We start from the raw sequence: 20,257 nt of genomic DNA on the forward strand, positions 1-20,257 counted from the left end.
CCTGAAAATCATTGTCCACCAACCGCGCATGACTACGTGCGATAGTGACGTGCAGCCGATGGCTGATGACAGTGTAAGAAAAATAATAAACTAAATACATACCTCTCCGTGTTCGCCAGTGCTCTTATCACATCTGCCTGCTCCCGTCAATAAAGCTTCTATACTGGTCTTTAAAGTGACAGGCCACTCAACCAATTCTGGCCACAGTGTTGTCCCATCTCGGTCAGTGGTTAGCTGGTCAACCTGTCACTTCAGAGATAAGTCTCTGAAATTCCAGCTGCGGCACAAAAAATCTAGAAGCTAACAGAAGTGAGAAGAACAGCAGGGAACGTGGAGAAGTAACATATATAATTTATTATTTACTATATACAGCAAGGGCTTCACAGACATCGCTAACGATAGATAGATAGAGCACAATTATCAAGCTGTGTAACAGGCTCAGTACATTAGGGATCGGGCCATGTAATAGAGCCCTTACTCACGACCAACTGCACAGTCCCCTGAAAGTACGCTCTCCGACACTTACCAGCAACAGCCCGGTCTAATCACAACAAGATTTACCACGCTCACCTCAAAGCATGCTCTCCCACAATGAACACCTACAGCCCAGCCGTACCTGCCAAACTCAAGTATACTACTGTACCATAGCTGCTGCAGAACCTCATACTACAACTCAGCTGCCGAAGAAAGGGAATACAGGTTACAGGGGATAACAACATCTCTCTTTACCTGCTGGACATCGTACTATACCTCAGCTGCAGCAAAACCTCATACTATACTTCAGCTGCTGCAGATCATCATAATACACCTCAGCTGCTGCAGAACCTAATAATACACCTCAGCTGCTGCAGAAACTCTTAACACACCTCAGCTGCTGCTTCGCTACTACTGTTAATTTGCTAATCCCTATAACACTCATACAGACAGCTTCACTACTTGACTTCAGGGGGCATCACTACTATACAGGAGGGCATATAGAGGGCATCACTACTTTAGGAGCACAGAGTGGTTGATCACTATTGGGGGCACTCTGTGGATTTTTACCATGTGGATCACAAAACATATGTCTCAGGCTTCAATCCCTGATACTTTAATGCTAGTCTACAATGAATGTGCCCCCTGAAGCCTATGTAAACAGCGCCTTACAATGATGATGGGAGTAGTAGTACACATAACGGATGCAGAGAGTCAGGAGATAGACTGACTTGTAATTCCCACAGACATGTAGCGGCAGCCGACTTAACTATCTACATAGCATCATGACCTGTACTGTGAGGACACTGACCTCTCACCATTCTGTGACTGATTCCTTTTCAGGGTCATGGTGTCCCTGGTACTGCAGCCGCTGTGATCAGACTCCCTTAAGCTGATGAGGAAGTCGGACGGCTGTTGGCAGGGAAGACAGCTTCTGGCTCTTGCTTGGTCAGTGTCATGGGGAAGGGAGGGAGGGCGTTGGTGGCTTTGGGTTGCTGTGGGCCTCTGGCTCCTGCTTGGTCGGTGTTTTGGGGTGGGGGCAAGCCGGGACCTCTGGCTCCTGCTCGGTTGGTGTCACAAGTGTGTGTGTGTGTGGGGGGGGGGGGGGGGGGGGTGTTTGGGGGATGCAGGCCTCTGGTGCCAGCTCGTGTCGACTTCACAAGGGGAGGGGAGGTAGGTAGGACACATGGGGGATGTCTCGTCTGCACTGCCACTTGCTGGAGGGGTCATGGGGCGCTGTGCTGTGTTGCCACTCCTCCAGGCTGGCTCTATTTGCTGCTTGATAACTTGATAACTTCCAGCTGCAAATATTACTTTCCAAAGTAATGGGTACAGACTTCTCTAAAATGGCACCGCCACCCTCCCACATTAGATTCTGTCTGTTAACTTTAAGGCTCTGTGTGTGCCATACAGCATCTGTGTAGGTGTCGTAAAATTACACTATATGTGGTGACCACCCCCGGTGTGGAGGAGGTATGGCTGGTCACTTGTCAGATGATTAGCTGTGATGCCAGCTTTATGGTGGTTGGCCGAGATATAGCCTTGCCCAGTGATGGTAATCTGTCATGACACTAGTGCCGGTTGGGCACACAGGTATGGTGGCACAACTGCTTTTATTTTAATGGGCCGGTTATACCTTGTTCCCCTTTGGTCAGTGACCTGCCGGGCTGTTGCGGGGTCCCTTGGGTACTTATCACGGTGGTCCGGAGTGGAGTAGTGACTGTGTCGGTGCTTGACGAGAAATCACAGAGTCTCTTTAGCATAAAAATAATCTTGTTTACTCTGAAGATACTTGAGGTAGGCAGTAGATAATACAGCTTTGCCTTGATACAATACTTTACACTTAATAAGATACTAATAAGATACTTAATACTTTAGGATCCAGATCTGTATTGAGAGTGGAAAGAGTGGAACAGTCGTGCTGAGTGGGTTGCATGTTGAGAAGTAGAAGAGAGATTTAGAGGAGTAGAGAGGAGGATGTCAAGAGAGTCCCAACCCCAAGTAGTACTGTGCTCTGCCGAAACTCCGGAGGTAGAAATAGAAGAATACTTAAAGGGAACCTGTCACCCTCCGTGCCGGGGTGACAGGCTCCCGACCTCCCCGTTAGAGCCCCATATACTTACCTAATCCCGCCGGGTCCCGCTTCTGGAGGTGGTCGGGTGAGGGAGATCTCAGTCGCTGCAGCCCGGCGCGCGCGCTGAGAGATGAGTCCAACACCCATAGAGAATGACACGAGAGTCCAGCGCTCCGTCATTCTCTATGAGCGTTGGACTCATCTCTCAGCGCGCGCGCACCGGGCTGCAGCGGCTGAGATCTCCCTCACCCGACCACCTCCAGAAGCGGGACCCGGCGGGATTAGGTAAGTATATGGGGCTCTAACGGGGGGTCGGGAGCCTGTCACCCCGGCACGGGGGGTGACAGGTTCCCTTTAAAGGACAAGTGCCATGAAAAATTTTTTCCCAGTAATTGAAGCACATTACAAAGTTATATAACTGTGTAATGTGCTTCAATCACCTATCTGCCTCCCTTCCCTGTCTTTTCCCCCCTCCACCAGGAAGTGTCCTGACTCACACAGACCTGATTACTGTCGTCACCGTCACCAAGCTCTTCTCTCAGCTCCTTCTCCTGTTACACTAGCCTCCCCGTCCCCTGCCTTGTCAGGTGACAGGCTTGCTCAGCTCCCATTGGCTGAACAACTGCAAGCCATCACTTGTCACATCTCACTTGCTTATCTTCCCTCAGACTGACTCCGGCACATAGGCAGCTCCCCCCTCCCCTCATACCCTCTCTCCTGCTGCGTGGACTCAGTGAAGGAGTCATGTCACTAGAGAAGATAAGCTGAGCAAGCAGAGTCACCTGACAAGGAGGGGGAGGGGGAGGCTGGTGTAACAGGACCTAGAGCAGCCCTCCTGCTGATGACTCATCCTCACAAGAAGGAGCTGCCTGGTGACGGTGAGGACAGTAATCAGGTCTGTGTGAGTCAGGACACTTCCTGGTGGGGGGGGGTGGAGGGGGGAAAAGACAGGGAAGGGAGGCAGATAGGTGATTGAAGCATATTACACAGTTATATAACTTTGTAATGTGCTTCAATTACTGGGAAAAAGTTTTTCATGGCACTTGTCCTTTAAGAGGAGAGAGAATTCTTGTGCTTGTGTTTTGACTCTTTGGTCTTTGCACCACCTATTGCAAACCCGTGTTGAGTGACCTGTCCTGGAGGATGACACAAGCCCCAGACCTTGTTACCTGGGATGAGTGAAATGTTGAGGGTTCCCTGCTTACATCCGCGCTGCGAGATAAGAGTTCATGGGCTTCTAGCAACTTTGCTCTATCCGGATCAGTTCCTTTACTTTCTATGCATACTGTCCTATGCACTGTGTCTCTCCTTGTCCACGGTGTGGGTTAAGATGATCCCTGACTTGCGCTCTCTAGTTAAGGTTTAACACTGCATAGTGTTGAGTGGAGTTACTTGAGAAGAAACAATGTCTAGGTACTTGTGTTCTGCGTCTATACCACAACTTAGACTGGGAACCTGGCAGGGGCCAGGGCCCAACTGGTCCGCTGCAGAGAGCGTTCTGGCCTGTGTCCTTTCTCTACAGAGTCCAAAGACACTTCCGCCATGATTTGCAAAAATCACAGTTTTTTAATGACAATTTTGCACAAATCAGGACATCATGACATTATCTGTTCTGTACTATGAACGCCAGGCTAGTGCTGCCATAGTTACAGTGGGGTGGGGGGGCCCAGGCTTGGTGAAAAGCCCAGGGCGTATTGTAAAGTTAATCCGCCCCTGCGCCAACCTTTGATATAAAAAATGGCATCAGAGAGGGCTGCCCACTCTCCCCCTCACTGTTTATCTTCGTCATGGAAACTTTATTACAACACCACATAAGGGTCCATTTACACAGAAAGATTATCTGACAGTTTATCTGCCAAACATTTGAAGCCAAAGCCAGAAACAGACTATAAACAGAGATCAGGTCATAAAGGAAAGATTTCCTGAGATTTCTGGCAGATAATCTGTCAGATAATATTTCTGTGTAAAGGCCCTATTACACGGAACGATTATTGGCCGTATTCAGCCGATATCGGACGTTACTGCCGATAAACGTCCCTTGCAATAGAAGGCAACGATTAGCCGACATGAACCATGTCGGCTGATCGTTACTGTGATAGCAGCAATCTGCTGCCGTCGCTCCGTGGAATAGGAGCAGTGGCAGCAGACCAGGGTTATTCTCTATGGGCTGCCTGGACGATCTAGCGATCACCCGGGCAGTCCCCTCGCAGCTCCCGGTGGCCTCCCCTGCACGCTGTCGGCGCGTGTAAGCAGGGAATGAGGAGCCGGCAGTGAGGGGGGAACGAGGAGCAAGCGAGTGCTGACAGCGCTCGTTTGCTCCTCTATGTCGCCCCGTGTAATAGGGGCTTAAATGGACCTTAATGATGCGTTTACACAGGTAGATTTATCTGACAGATTTTGGAAGCCAAAGCCAGGAATGGATTTGAAAAGAGGAGAAATCTCAGTCTTTCCTTTATGACCCGTTCCCTGTTTATGGTCTGCTCCTGGCTTTGGCTTCAAAAATCTGTCAGATAAATCTGCCTGTGTAAACGCACCATAAGATGCTATAATTAAGGTAGGGATGGTCCAAACCCGCCGAGGTTCGGGTTCGGCTGAACCCGAACACTCGGCATCGGATTACCGCTGTCTGCCCGCTCCATGCAGCGGGCGGATACAGCGGGAGGATCGCCTGGAAAACTGGGATACAGCCTATGGCTATGGCTGTATCCCAGTTTTCCAGGCGTTCCTCCCGCTGGATCCGCCCGCTGCATGGAGCGGGCAGACAACGGTAATCATTGCGGATGGTTCGGGTTCGTACGAACTCCGTACGAACTCTGTTCGGACCATCCCTAAATTAAGGGTTTGCTGGTTGGATCTCGCACCCATCTTGCAGCTGCTTTTGCAGACAACCTACTACTCCTGATCACTAACCCAAGAAACCTTCTCCAGATACTATTTTACAACAATTTGGATCTCTGTCTAATTTAAAAATCATATGGACACTTCTATATAACTTTCCATAAACATTTAAATAATCAGTAATTTATCCAGATCTGGAGTTCAACTTCAATACAAATATTATTGCAACATAAGTTAAAATAACATTAAGGTTATGTTCACACGCTGGTAAAACAGCGGCCGTTGTTTGAAATAGCCGTTGTTTGCAGTGTCAAGCAATGGCTGCTGTTTAACATGTTACTCTGGTCGATGCTGCATTCTGTTATTACTGCGCCTGTTTGGGTGTGCCTGTTTGGGTGTGCCTTTTAATCAATTAAGCATTGACTTTAATGTAAAGAACGTCCGTTGTAAAAGAAGTCAGTGTGTGAACTATTTCAGACAACTGCTGTTGTTCGCAATAGCGGCCGGAAATAATTGACATACCGATTATTTCCACGGCCGTATAAAACAATTGCCATTGTTCAATACACTCTAATAACAACTTTCATTGTTTTCATTGATTTAAATACAGTAAAAAAACTATTTTTTTATGTTATTACATAAGCAAACTTAGACAACTCCTATTATACACTAATTACGGGGAATGCACATACAGTATAGTGCTATTTCCCTCAATTTACAAGAACAGGCAGGCTTCAATTTCTCGCAGTATAGGTAGAAATGACATGTAATGGTCATTCCTGTGCTTTTGTACCCAAAATTCAGCTACCTGTCCCCCACAACCCCCAACCCTCCTCTGACAAAAACCCATAGTGCAATCATGCCCCAAAGCCCCCAAACAATACCCCCCCCCCCCCGGCCGCCTGATCCCATCAGAAGTCCTGTTCAGTGTAGTATACTGTGCCGCCTCCTGGATCCTGCAGGTATAGACTAGGGAGTCATGGCGTCATGTTTTTTTTTTTTTAGAGAAATTGAAGCCTAGCTCATCTAGTAAATTGAGGGAAATAGCACTATATGTGCATTCCTCATAATTAGCGTATATTAGGAGTTTGTCTAACTTTGCTTATGTAATAACATATTAAAAAATAGTTTGGTACGGTGTTCTCCTTTAAAAATCTAAAGTCTTCCCATACTTATCAGCTGCTGTATGTCCTGCAGGAAATGTTGTTTTCTTTTCAGTCTGACACAGTGCTCTCTGCTGACATCTCTGTCCGAGACAGGAACTGTCTAGAGCAGGAAAGGTTTTCTATGGGGATTCGCTACTGCTCTGGACAGTTTCTGTCTCAGACAAAGATGTCAGCAGAGAGCACTGTGCTAGACTGAAAAGAAAACAACATTTCCTGCAGGACACACAGCAGCTAATAAGTATGGGAAGACTTGAGATTTTTAAATAGAAGTAAATTACAAATCTATATAACTTTCTGAAACCAGCTGACTTGAAAGAAAAAGATTTTCGCTAGACAACCCCTTTAAATGGCAACAACAGCTGTTCTTGTCGGAAAAAATACATTGTGTGAACATAGCCTAAAAGACAAGATAAAAAATTATATAAAATTTATACCTGGACATATGCTCTGCATGAACGTTCTCTCTTCTGTAGCTGTTAAAAAAAACGAAAATGTATTAAAATTAGCTGTAAAAATTACTTTTTTACATGTTTATATTATATTGCATCAAACTTAAAAAGAAAAAACCTCGGGGGGAGCTTTACAGTTATATTGTAGTATGTTCCTATAGTGTTTTGTGTTAAAATTTAGTGATTGAGAATGTGTGGGACTTTACACAAGAAGGGTCTTTTCAGTATAAATTCCGGTGGAATGTGTCAGTGCACCTACAGTATTTATCCACTGAAAATCATAGTTGACAACTCCTATATTTAAACCCCTAAAGGGGGATTCCGTATTAGAGGATACATTTTACATTGCAGATATCCAACTGCTGGGACTCCCTGCAATCTTGAATGTGGGGCCCTAAGGACTGCCGTGTTTTGAATGGATTGGTGAATCAACTACACTGTTCCACTCATCATGTAAGGAGCTGCTAAAGGTCAAGTATTGTACTCTGGTCAATTCAAAACAAAGGAGTCAAGGGCCATTCTTGAAGCATGGGAGGTCCCAGCATACAGACCACCCACAATCTAAAATTACAGATCACTGGAAATCATTTTTAATGTGTACCATTTTAGGGTAGAAAGATTTTTTTCCAATCTTTTTCATTGTTTAACCCCTTAAGGACTGAGCCAAGTTTCATGTTTGCGCTTTTATTTTGCCCTCCTTGTGTTTTTAAACCATAGGTCTTGCATTTGGGAATCTACAGTATGTTCCTCAAGTCAGTAAAACTACAAGGATATGTAACCTATATAACTTTTATTTTATTTATTGGCTTTTAAAAATTTTTTACTTTTATAAGTAATAATTATGATAGTTATGTAGATCAATTGTTTATGAGTTAAATCAGTGCTTTGATAGTATAGAATGTCTGGCAGGCTGTACTGAATGAGCTACAATGGCAGGCAAGCAGGCCTTCAAAATACTGGCTGTGGGGGGCTGATCACTTATTATTGCAATTACATTGAGGGGCTGCCGATATGACCCCCATCACCTGTCATTCTAACTCTCGACTGAGAGGAATGTATGATGATGTCCATTCAAATGATTCTACCCACAGGGGTCGGGGTGAGGCTTTAGTCTCTAATAGAAGTAGTGACTCAGAATTGCCCTCATGTGAAACCAGAGTAGGTAGCAGGGGCAAAGGGGCAATTGCCCCCTCCCCGGGCCAGTCTTCCCCCAGTACCAGTATTATAGGAACACGCCGTCGCTGCTGATAGCTGGTTGAAAGCCTCAGGGCCGCACCGCAGCCACTTACCACCCAGGATCTCTTCAGTCTCCACCTAAAGAGGGTGTCCGCTGAAGCCCGCTCCTCCCCCCGTGACACCAAGCCCTGCGCCCCTGAGCTGACCCCTATGCTTTTACTTAAAAGTGTTAAAGGCTTATAGTTGAAAGCAAACTGCTCTGCCAGTCACTGTTTTGGCAGCAGGTGGTATTCTTCCTCCAGCCACTCTCTACTACCAGCTGTCACTCCTGCGTCTTGGCTAAAGGAGTCTGAAGACAGAGAAGATGGTGTTCTATAAGAAGCCAGGTAACAACTATACAGGAGGAAACATACACAGGAGTACATAGAGGATACATATATACAGGGGTAAATTGAGGAGACATATATACAGGATGAGACATATTCAGAAGTACATAGAGGATACATATAAGTATGTGTGTTTGTGGTTTTGTTTATTATTATTTTAACTAATGGGGGGGCGGGAGGGAGGCGCATGAGTTGAGTGTTCTAAAAGTAAGAATGACCCATGGTGGGGGATTACCCACAGGGGGATTGCCCGGGGGAAGGGGGGTTCAATTTGGGCCCTAGAGTGTCTAGACCCAAAATTGTGTAGGAGCTAAAAAAAAAAAGGCCTGGCCAGGTGACAAGGTCAACTGACATTATGTTATGGTGGCCATCAGATGGGCTATAGGCACAATATAAATGGTGCCCATAATTTATTCAAAAGTCTTATGATATGATGTATGCAGTACCTTGGACCAGGTGCACAGCATGGCACCTTAAAGGGGCGGCAACTAGTCATCTTGGCAGAGAGCCGTCTGTGACTAATCATGGCTCTCTGCCTATCAGCGTGTAGTGCGGGGATGATTGACAGGCAAAGAGACCCATTAGTGGCCTGTCTGCCTGTCAATTATCCCCACCTAGCGTGCTGATAGGCAGAGAGCCATGACTAGTCACAGGTGGCTCCCCGCCCAGATAACTAGTTGCCGCCCCTCTCCCAGCCTAGCACGGCAGAATAAAACTAGTTTTTCCCCAATGTAAAGCTACTGCCGCAGACAAGGCTGGTACCCTTGAGGAGCTGCACACAGGGCCGTATTTACCACTAGGCACCCGTGGTACGGTGCCTAGGGCAGCACCTTGCCGGGGGGCAGCACCAGGGAGCAGGGGAAGGAGAAAACAATTTTTTTTGTTTTTATTTTTTTTAGTCTCCCACCTTTTGTTCAGACTTGCCAGTAAATCTGTTGTCTTTTCCAGGGAGGGTGGGGGGTATTGGTGGTATTGGTCAGGTCTGGTAAGGCCAATCGGTGCGTGAAGATGGTGCGTGTTCAGGTTTAGTGCCTAGGGCAGAAGCAGTTGTTAATACGGCCCTGGCTGCACAGTAGATCTATACTGTGCAGCTGGCACAATGGTGCTGATTGGTTTCCTTTAAAGGACCACTCCAGCTCTTACCTATTATTACCCTCCCACATCAGTGTGGGTGAAGGTAGATGGCAGCCCGGACCTGTACTTCTTCCAGCAGCCAGTGGCGTTGCTACCATGAAGGCAGGTGCTATGGGTCCCCACGCCGAAGGGGCCCCGGGCCCCGTCCGGCCTGTCTCCCCTGTCTTCATGGTAGCTATGCCACTGACAGTAAAGCACCCTGTCAGAGACGCAGAAGGGAGCGTCTGCAATCCCCTCTCAAGCACCTCCGCACCTCCCCTGACACAGACTCAGAGCTTCCTGCACCAGTGTCCCCCTCTCCACAAGTGGCAACAGCCCCGGGTAGGTTCCGCTAAGCCCCGGCCCATAGCGGCAAGCCCAGGGCTGTATTAACAGCTGCTGCTGCCCTAGGCACTAAACCTGAAGACGCCCCATCTACACGCACCTATTGGCGACACCAGACCTGACCAATACCACCATACCCCCCACCCCCCTGGAAAAGACACCAGATTTACTGGCAAGTCTGAACGGGAGGAGGGAAATTAAAAAATAAAAACAAAAACATTTGTATTTTCGGCCCCCCTGCTCCTTGGTGCTGCCCCCCTGCAAGGTGCTGCCCTAGGCACCGGACCATGGGTGCCTAGTGGTAAATACTACCCTGGGCAAGCCCCACCCCCTGCGCCCACCACGGGTGGGATATTCGCTCATGGCAAGGTGCACAGGGCCTGAGGAGGAGAGACACAGCAGGAAGGATGGTAACTATCACTGCCAGGTGGAAGTCACCAGCTTTCCTAGCATCCTGTATAATAGGGATCACTCAGCTTCCCTGGCATCCTGTATAATGGGGTCACTCAGCCTCCCTGGCATCCTGTATAATGGGGTCTCTCAGATTCCCTAGCATCCTGTATAATGGGGTCACACAGCTTCCCTAGCATCCTGTATAATGGGGTCATTCAGCTTCCCTGGCATCCTGTATAATGGGGTCACTCAGCTTCCCGGGCATCCTGTATAATGGGGTGACTCAGCTTCCCTGGCATCCTGTATAATGGGGTCACTCCGCCTCCCTGGCATCTTATGTAATGGGGTCACTCAGCTTCCCTGGCATCCTGTATAATGGGGTCACTGAGCTTCCCTGGCATCCTGTATAATGGGGTCACTCAGCTTCCCTGGCATCCTGTATAATGGGGTCACTCAGCTTCCCTGGCATCCTGTATAATGGGGTCACTCATTTTCCCTGGCATCCTGTATAATGGGGTCACTCAGCTTCCCTTGCATCCTGTATAATGGAGTCACTCAGCTTCCCTGGCATCCTGTATAATAGGGTCACCCAGCTTCTCTAGTATCATGTATAATGGTGTCACCCAGCTTCCCTAGCATCTTGTATAATGGGGTCACTCAGCTTCCCTAGCATCCTGTATAATGGGGTCTCTCAGCTTCCCTAGCATCCTGTATAATGGGGTCACTCAGCTTCCCTGGCATCCTGTATAATGGGATCACTCAGCTTCCCTGGCATCCTGTATAATGGGGTCACTAAGCTTCCCTAGCATCCTGTATAATGGAGTCACTCAGCTTCCCTGACATCCTGTATAATAGGGTCACCCAGCTTCCCTAGCATCCTGTATAATGGGGTCACCGCGCTTCCCTAGCATCCTGTATAATGGGGGTCTCTCAGATTCCCTAGCATCCTGTATAATGGGGTCTCTCAGATTCCCTAGCATCCTGTATAATTGGGTCATTAAGCTTCCCTGGCATCCTGTATAATGGGGGTCTCTCAGATTCCCTAGCATCCTGTATAATGGGGTCTCTCAGATTCCCTAGCATCCTGTATAATTGGGTCATTAAGCTTCCCTGGCATCTGGTATAATGGGGTCACCCAGCTTCCCTAGCATCCTATATAATGGGGTCACTCAGCTCTCCTGGCATCTTGAATAATGGGGTCACCTAGCTTCCCTAGCATCCTGTATAATGGGGTCACTCAGCCTCCCTAGCATCCTGTATAATGGGGTCACTCAGCTTTCCCAGCTTCCTGTATAATGGAGGTCACCCAGCTTTCCCAGCATCTAGTATAGTAGTCAGTATAATGGAGGTCACCCAGCTTTCCCAGTATCTTGTATAATGGGGTCATCCAGCTTCCCTAGCCTCTTGTATAGTAGTCAGTATAATGGACTCAGAGTGGCCCCTAAACCCTTCCCCCATACACACATTGTCTTAAAGCAGCCTGCTACCCCTCACCCCACCCCAGGGCACAGCGTCTCAGAGCTGCCGAAGGCGGGGGGACAGCTCTATATCGTCGGGACAGGTAATATGTTGGGGGCCCCCATACACTTTTTTGCTATGGGGTCCCATGAATCGGATAACGTCTCCAGCCCTACCTGACATTTCACATTTCACACCTACCGACTCGCAGCGTTAATAATGCTGCAAGTCGGCTAGGTCCTGGCAGATCACTGTCAGTCTGAACGACCGCTGCGTGTATGTAAATCTGCCGGCCGCTTAACCCCTTCTGATCCCGGCTGCCTCCCACTCTGTATACATACCGCCTCGCTCCACGGGGTCCCGGCGTCCTGCTCTCGCGCCCGGCCAATCAGTGTGTTGCCCTGCCGCAGCCACTGATTGGCCAGGCGGGAAAGCAGGACGCCTGGACCCCGTGCAGCGAGGAGGTATGTATACAGAGCGGAGCGGGAGACGGCCGGCATCAGAAGGGGTTAAGCGGCCGGCAGATTTACACGTGTATGTACTGACAGTGATCTGCCAGGACCTAGCCGACTTGCTGCGAGTTGGTAGGTGTGAAGGCACCCTTAGAGACAAAGTGGTCCTTGAAGGATGGGCCGCTAGCCTGCTACTCATGGCCCAGTGCTGTAGGCTTACACCCCAGGCTAAAATTTGCCAGCCAGCCCCTACTTACTAGAGTAGGTAAAAGGATAAAATATTTAGTCCCAGTTTTCAGAAACATCCTAATTCCCCAGTATAACTAGGAGCATTCTATACAATATGGATGCAGCATATAAGAGTCTTGTACATGCTCTAAACTTTGGCACCAAAAGCAACCAGGACACAGTTTTCCAGTCAAACAATCATCACCTCAAGGGCTCAAGTGGTTAAGAACTGTAGCCTTCAGTATCCTCTATTATGAAATTGGGTCACATAGTACTCAAGTGTTTATGGGCAACCGTATGTTTGATAATTCTTTTCAATCAGGGCCGGCATGGAGGGGGTGCCAAACAGGGCAATTTCCCAGGGCCCTCATTCCCCATAGGGGCCCCTCAAGGCAGCACAGGCCACCTCCCTTCCCTCCCTCAGGGGCATAGCGAGGGGGGGCAGCTGCCCTGGGCGCAAGGCTGGAGGGGGGAGCCAGCCTCCTTTATACACAGTGGCTTTCTGTCTGCAGCTTTTAAGTGACAGAGACCTGTGTGAATGGAGTCTGCATAAACACAGCGTCCCTGTCATCTTAAAAGCTGCCGACAGAGAGGCGCTGTGAGTGCAGGAAGTCATGGTGTAAGGAGCCTCCAGCTCCCTGGACATCAGCTCTGCGCTTCAGTGTGAGAAGGCAGTGGGGCACCTAAGGATTCTCATGACTTCCTGTGTCCTGTGAGGCTGAAGCTCCAGCCTGCCTGCATAGAATATTCCCTGCCACTCGCTGTATTCCTGCCTCAGCTCATACAGGCAGGAGAGAGAGTACTCTCCCCTGGAGGAGGAGGTATGCATCTTACCTACATTGTAAGTGAACGTTCTTATGTCTGTAAGTATGCCATGTTTCTTTATATGTGTGTCTGTATGTGTATCTGTATATATGCATATGTGTATCTGTATATATGCATATGTGTGTATGTGTATGTGTCTGTATATGTATATTTGTTATGTGTATGTATGTGTGTATGTATATGTGTATGGATATGTATATGTGCATATGTGTAGGTGTCTGTATATGTGTATCTGTCATGTGTCTTTATATATGCATGTGTGTGTATGTATCTGTATATGTGTCTGTATATGTGCATGTGTGTATCTGTCATGTGTCTGTATATGTGCATGTGTGTATCTGTCATGTGTCTGTATATGTGTGTATGTATATGTGTATGTGTCTGTATATGTGCATATGTGTGTATGTATTTGTGTATGTGTCTGTATATGTGCATATGTGTGTCTGTATATGTGCATATGTGTGTATGTCTGTATATGTGCATCTCTCATCTGTCTTATTAGAAGAATCAGATCTGCGCATGATACTGAGCAGGTGTTTTATAGCGGCCGGGGTGACAGGCTCCCAACCCCCTATACTCACCTGATCCCGCCGGGTCTCGCTTCTGGATCCGGTCGGGTCACAGAGATATCAGCCGCTGCAGCCCGGCGTGCGCGCTGAGAGATGAGTCCAACACTCATAGAGAATGACGGAGCACTGGACTCCCGGCGGGATCAGGTGAGTATAGGGGGCTGTAGCAGGGGGTCGGGAACCTGTCACCCCGGCACGGGGGGTGACAGGTTCCCTTTAAGTCCAGTGTGGCGAGAAGTTTCTGTTTGAGGTGTCCGGGAGGGGGGGCGCCAAACGGAATATTTGCCCTGGGTGCAGGAAAAGCTAGCTACTCCTCTGCCCTCTCTGCAGTCCTGTACACAGTGAATCTCCGATCCTGCTTCTGCAGCTGGTGTAATATGACACTGCTGGCAGTCGGTACAAGAGGAAAGAGGAAGTCACCAGGCAGCAGCATGAAGCTCCCAGTCCTCCCTGTCATTAGCTGTGTGTGTGTGTGTACTGTTATACAATGTATAGTCAATCTGTATGGTGAGCATGTATGTACTGGAGGTTTATGTATGCATAATGTCTGTGAGATTGTATATGTGTGTACTATATAATGTGTATGGAGTGTGTGTACTGTTATATAATGTGTATGGGGGGTGGTGTACTGTTATATAATGTGTATGGGGGGTGGTGTACTGTTATATAATGTGTATGGGGGGTGGTGTACTGTTATATAATGTGTATGGGGGGTGGTGTACTGTTATATAATGTGTATGGGGGGTGGTGTACTGTTATATAATGTGTATTGGGGGCGTACTGTTATATAATGTGTTTTGGGGAGGGGTGTACTGTTATAGGCTATGTTGACACAACGTATATATTTTCTACTAATTATGGCTGTTGTTGCAAATATGTGTGTACTATATAATGTGTATGGAGTGTGTGTACTGTTATATAATGTGTATGGGGGGTGGTGTACTGTTATATAATGTGTATGGGGGGTGGTGTACTGTTATATAATGTGTATGGAGTGTGTGTACTGTTATATAATGTGTATGGGGGGTGGTGTACTGTTATATAATGTGTATGGGGGGTGGTGTACTGTTATATAATGTGTATGGGGGGTGGTGTACTGTTATATAATGTGTATGGGGGGTGGTGTACTGTTATATAATGTGTATGGGGGGTGGTGTACTGTTATATAATGTGTATTGGGGGCGTACTGTTATATAATGTGTTTTGGGGAGGGGTGTACTGTTATAGGCTATGTTGACACAACGTATATATTTTCTACTAATTATGGCTGTTGTTGCAAATTGCAACACCGGCCGTGATTAATATAAAGTGTATGTTGTATTGAAATTAGAGGGAATCCCGACTGAAGTGTATACACATAGTATACACTCCGGACGGGATTCCTAGCGGCCGCAGGGAAAACAGACATGTCAATTTTTTGCGCCCGCTATTCATTGAATAGCGGCCGCACAGAACTGCACTCTACGTTGTTGGATATGCTGAAATGGGATGTGGGCGCACTTGAATGTGCCCCAACCCAATTCAACAGAAATGAAGTTCATCCAACCGGGATGAACTTTACTGACACCGTATATAATGTATATTATGTATGTATATAATGTATATTTAATTTGTATGGTATGTATGCGGGTACTGGATGTTAGATTGTGTATATGTGTGTGTTCATGTACAAGTAAATGTCACAATCATTAGTGAATATAATACAATGTAGATTGTACCTGGCTAACAACACCGCAATATACAGTAAAAATAAAGTGCCTCAATACATAAGTATTATAAGAAGTGGCCCAAAATATATTTGTGTATATATATATATATATATATATATATATATATATATATATACTGCATAAGGTACGTTGTATTATATTTATAATATACTGAGGTATTAAAGTGGTGTTGTCATTTGTCTTAACTTGTGATATGTGTTATAGAATGGAGTCTATGACACGGGCACGCCCGCATCAGTCCGCCAGTTTTCCGTAGTGTGCACGCACCCTTATAACTGACAAGTTCAGCAGGTCTCTCAAAGACATTGTCAGAAGTTTAGATAAGTGACAATACCGCTGAGCAGCACAGCTCTTTACTGCCCATTTTGACATTGGGTATGTGGAGAAACTGAGGCACACCACATGGCACAGCTGCCTAGCAACATATCCAATGCAGGTACCATTCAGCAGAGGTGTAGCTAGGGTCTCCTGCACCCGGGGCAAAGATTCAATTTTGCCCCCCCCCCCCCCCCAGGGGGGCTCATGTCGTCCTTTCACTGCTGGTATATAACATATACAGTATTTTTTTTTTTTATGAAGTTAAGATGAGCGATTCGCTCATCTCTCCTGGCAGCACTAGTGTGGTGTTCACAATATGGGATACATAATGTCATATTTACTGTGTACCTGGAATGTTTTTATGAATAATGATTATCATGCAGCTCTGGGCTCAATCAGCATTTTTTAAAGTACTTCCATTTTTCCCATTTAAAATTTGGTCTCTAAGTACCTTAACGGAGGCGCCATTGTCTCCACTCCCTGCTGTCTGTACCTGAGGAGGCGCCGTTGTCTCCGTTTCCTGCTGTCTGTACCTGTGAATTAGGAGGCAAAGCTTCCTGATCTATCTCCAGTGTGACCCTCAGTGTAATGTGATTCTGTGGTGCCGTCTCCTAATGCACAGGTACGCTCAGCAGTAGAGTCGATCAAACCTCGGGAAATCCTAGGTTCGATTGAACTTGAATTCTCACGAACCTGCCGCATTAGATTGCTGATGTCTTCCCAGTCCGTGGGGAAGGAGGAGAGTGTCCGGGTACTGACTGGAATTCCGGTATTCAGCCTATTACCTAGGCTGAATTTTGGAATTCCAGGCGGTACCCGGGCACTCTCCTCCTTCCCCATGGATCTGGAAGGCATCAGCAATCTAATGTGGCAGGTTCATGAATGTTCGAGTTCTATAGAACCTAGGATTTCCCGATGTTCGATAATCTACACTCAGCAGCGGAGACAACTGCAGCAATACCTCCAGTAAGGTATGCCATCACCAAATTCAAAATAAAAATTATTTAGAAAAATTACTCTGTATATAGAGGTACTGGTGCTTTATAGATTGGCGTAGGGAACCTTGGCTCTCCAGCTGTAGTTCTGCAACAGCTGGATAGCCAAGATTCCCTACCCCTGCAGATAGTAGGTAAGGTTTATATAAATGTGATATATATGTGGAGAGGGAAGTTATTAAGGGGTTAAGTATAGAATAATGTACAACCAGACTAGACCTCTAAATAGACACTGGACCCCAACTCCATACCTCCCAACCGTCCCGGATCTAGCGGGACAGTCCCGATTTCGGGGTCATGTCCTGCTGTCCCGGAACGGGCCCCAAGTGTCCCGCTTCCCAAAACGCACCTGGCCCTTTAATTGCGAGCGCTCCTGATGAGCGCTCCCAGATGCGGGGCTGTGCACAGCTTCCTCTAGTGGCCGGAAGCTGCATTCTGCCTCCGGTCACTAGAGGCCTCACTCATCCCCTGCGTTCCCGCGCGGAGCAGAGGAGTGACGTCACCGGCAGAGCGGTGAGAAGGAGAAGCTAGAGCCGGCTGAAGCACAGAGTGAGTATGTGCTTATTCTTTTTTTTAATCAAAGGAGGGATGGTGGGGGGAGGCTAGCTGACAGGAAAGTTGTTCATCATGGCAGTGCTGGTGGGGGGTTCTTCATCACGCTGTCTGACTGCTCTGCATTCCGGCTGGGGTCAGAGGGGGGAGGCGGTGCAGTCAGACAGCAATGTGATCAGCAGTGACGAGGACCGCTGCCAGACTGGAGGGGTAGGGGGCCGCAGTTACAGGCAGGGGGGGAGGGGGGATGCCGCTGCTGCCACACACTGACCACTGACTGACACTGAAGGCCCATGACACTCAGCAGCTGCGGCCTTCAGTATCAGTCAGTGGCCGCTGACAGAGTGAGATGCTCTGTCCCTTTCAAAGCCCTGAGCTTACATACCGCACAGCTACCAGCCCCCGAAGCTCTTATCTCCAGCCCAGCGGCTCTTGCATTCATCTTCTCCCCTGCTTATCTTCTCCCCTGCTTATCTTCCCCACTGCTGATGATGACGTCACAGGAGTGAAGAGAGTGCAGAGGCCGCAGGACTGGAGATATGAGCTGCAGGGGCTGGGAGCTGTGTGTGAGGTGTACAAATAGCCACTACTGGGGAGAAAGCCACTGTTGTGCAGCCATGTGAGTATCTTTTTTTATTTTACTGGTACACATCTATCTATCTATCTATCTATCTATCTATCTATCTATCTATCTATCTAATAGATAGATAGATACATAACAAATGTCAGCAGCACAAGCCATGATGTTGGTGCCAGCAAATTAAATCTTGACCAGAGATAGATGTCTATACCATACGGATACTTCACGGCGCTCCAACTTCTATGTTGCAAAAGAAGTGTTTATTCCATCAACGTGCAAAGCATTAACAAATAGTGCAGCACAGCAAACAGTCACAAACGCGAGGTTTCGGCGAGTCAATCACCATTTTGAAGCGTGAAAATGGTGATCGACTCGCTAAAACAGCGCGTTTATGACCGGTTTAGGGGCGTGTCTTAGGGTTTTGGGGCGTGTCTTTGGGTTGGGTTAGGGGCGTGTCCATGTCCATCTTTCCTCTCAGCCAAAGTTGGGAGGTATGCCCAACTCTCTTATGTGTCTCCCCCCATCCCAGACTGGTGTCACCCTGTAACCCCCCTGCCCCCCTTCTCACTCCACACTGGGCAACCATCACTCCCCTCCCCAAACTGTGCACCCCTGATTCTCCTCCCCTTCCCATACGGTAGATGCTAGAATGTATCCTCTCCTTTGAGGTGTGATGTCATCAGGAGGGGCGGGGCCTCGACCGGAAGTAGGAAGTAGTGAGCTGCTGCACCATTCACTGTGCAGAAACAGAGTGCAGGAAGCTGCAATATCCATAGTAGCATGGAGGGGTATACAGGGGGAGAGGACTGGTGTGTGTGTGGTCTGTATACAGGGGGAGAGGACTGGTGTGTGTGGGGTCTGTATACAGGGGGAGAGGACTGGTGTGTGGGGGGTCTGTATACAGGGGGAGAGGACTGGTGTGTGTGGGGTCTGTATACAGGGGGAGAGGACTGGTGTGTGGGGTCTGTATACAGGGGGAGAGGACTGGTGTGTGGGGTCTGTATACAGGGGGAGAGGACTGGTGTGTGTGGGGTCTGTATACAGGGGGAGAGGACTGGTGTGGGGGGTCTGTATACAGGGGGAGAGGACTGGTGTGTGGGGTCTGTATACAGGGGAGAGTACAGGCGTGTGTGTGGGGTCTGTATACAGGGGGAGAGGACTGGTGTGTGTGGGGGGGTCTGTATACAGGGGGAGAGGACTGGTGTGTGGGGTCTGTATACAGGGGGAGAGGACTGGTGTGTGTGTGTGTGGGGGGGGTCTGTATACAGGGGGAGAGGACTGGTGTGTGGGGTCTGTATACAGGGGAGAGGACTGGTATGTGGGGTCTGTATACAGGGGGAGAGAACCCCTGTACACAAACACCCCACACTGGTCCCCTCTCCTCCTGTATACAGACCCCACACACTAGTCCTCTCCCCCTGTATACAGACCCCCCCCCCCCACACCAGTCCTCTCCCCTGTATACAGACCCCTCACACCAGTCCTCTCCCCTGTATACAGACCCCTCACACCAGTCCTCTGCCCTGTATACAGACCCCCCACACCAGTCCTCTGCCCTGTATACAGACCCCACACACTAGTCCTCTCCCCTGTATACAGACCCCACACACCAGTCCTCTCCCCTTGTATACAGTCACCCCACACTAGTCTTCTCCCCCTGTATACAGACCCCACACACGCCTGTCCTCTCGCCCTGTATACAGACCCCACACACCAGTCCTCTCCCACTGTATACAGACCCCACACATCAGTGCTTTCCCCCTGTATACAGACCCCGCACACACCAGTCCTCTCCCCCTGCATACAGACCCCAAACATCAGTCCTTTCCCCCTGTATACAGACCCCACACACACACACCAGTCCTCTCCCCCTGTATACAGACCCCACACACCAGTCCTCTCCCCTGTATACAGACCCCACACACGCCAGTCTTCTCCCCTGTATACAGACCCCACACACCAGTCCTCTCTCCTGTATACAGACCACACACACCAGTCCTCTCCCCTGTATACAGACCCCACACACCAGTCCTCTCCCCTGTATACAGACCCCACACACCAGTCCTCTCTCCCTGCATACAGACCCCACACACACCAGTCCTCTCTCCCTGCATACAGACCACACACACCAGTCCT

General features: G+C 48.4%; 1 protein-coding gene across 2 annotated transcripts in view; it reads right to left on the minus strand.

Annotated features, from left to right (window-relative positions):
* The window catches only part of ADGRL3 (adhesion G protein-coupled receptor L3), a 643,814-nt gene that overhangs the window by 142,153 nt on the left and 481,404 nt on the right, over positions 1-20,257 (minus strand). For both annotated transcript variants that reach the window (XM_069977905.1, XM_069977904.1), the window contains exon 11: positions 6,987-7,025. In XM_069977905.1, the coding sequence (XP_069834006.1) occupies positions 6,987-7,025 (39 nt within the window). The remainder of the gene's footprint in view (positions 1-6,986; positions 7,026-20,257) is intronic.

This window comes from Dendropsophus ebraccatus, chromosome 7, assembly GCF_027789765.1.
Source record: "Dendropsophus ebraccatus isolate aDenEbr1 chromosome 7, aDenEbr1.pat, whole genome shotgun sequence".
Classification (NCBI taxonomy): Eukaryota; Metazoa; Chordata; class Amphibia; order Anura; family Hylidae; genus Dendropsophus; species Dendropsophus ebraccatus.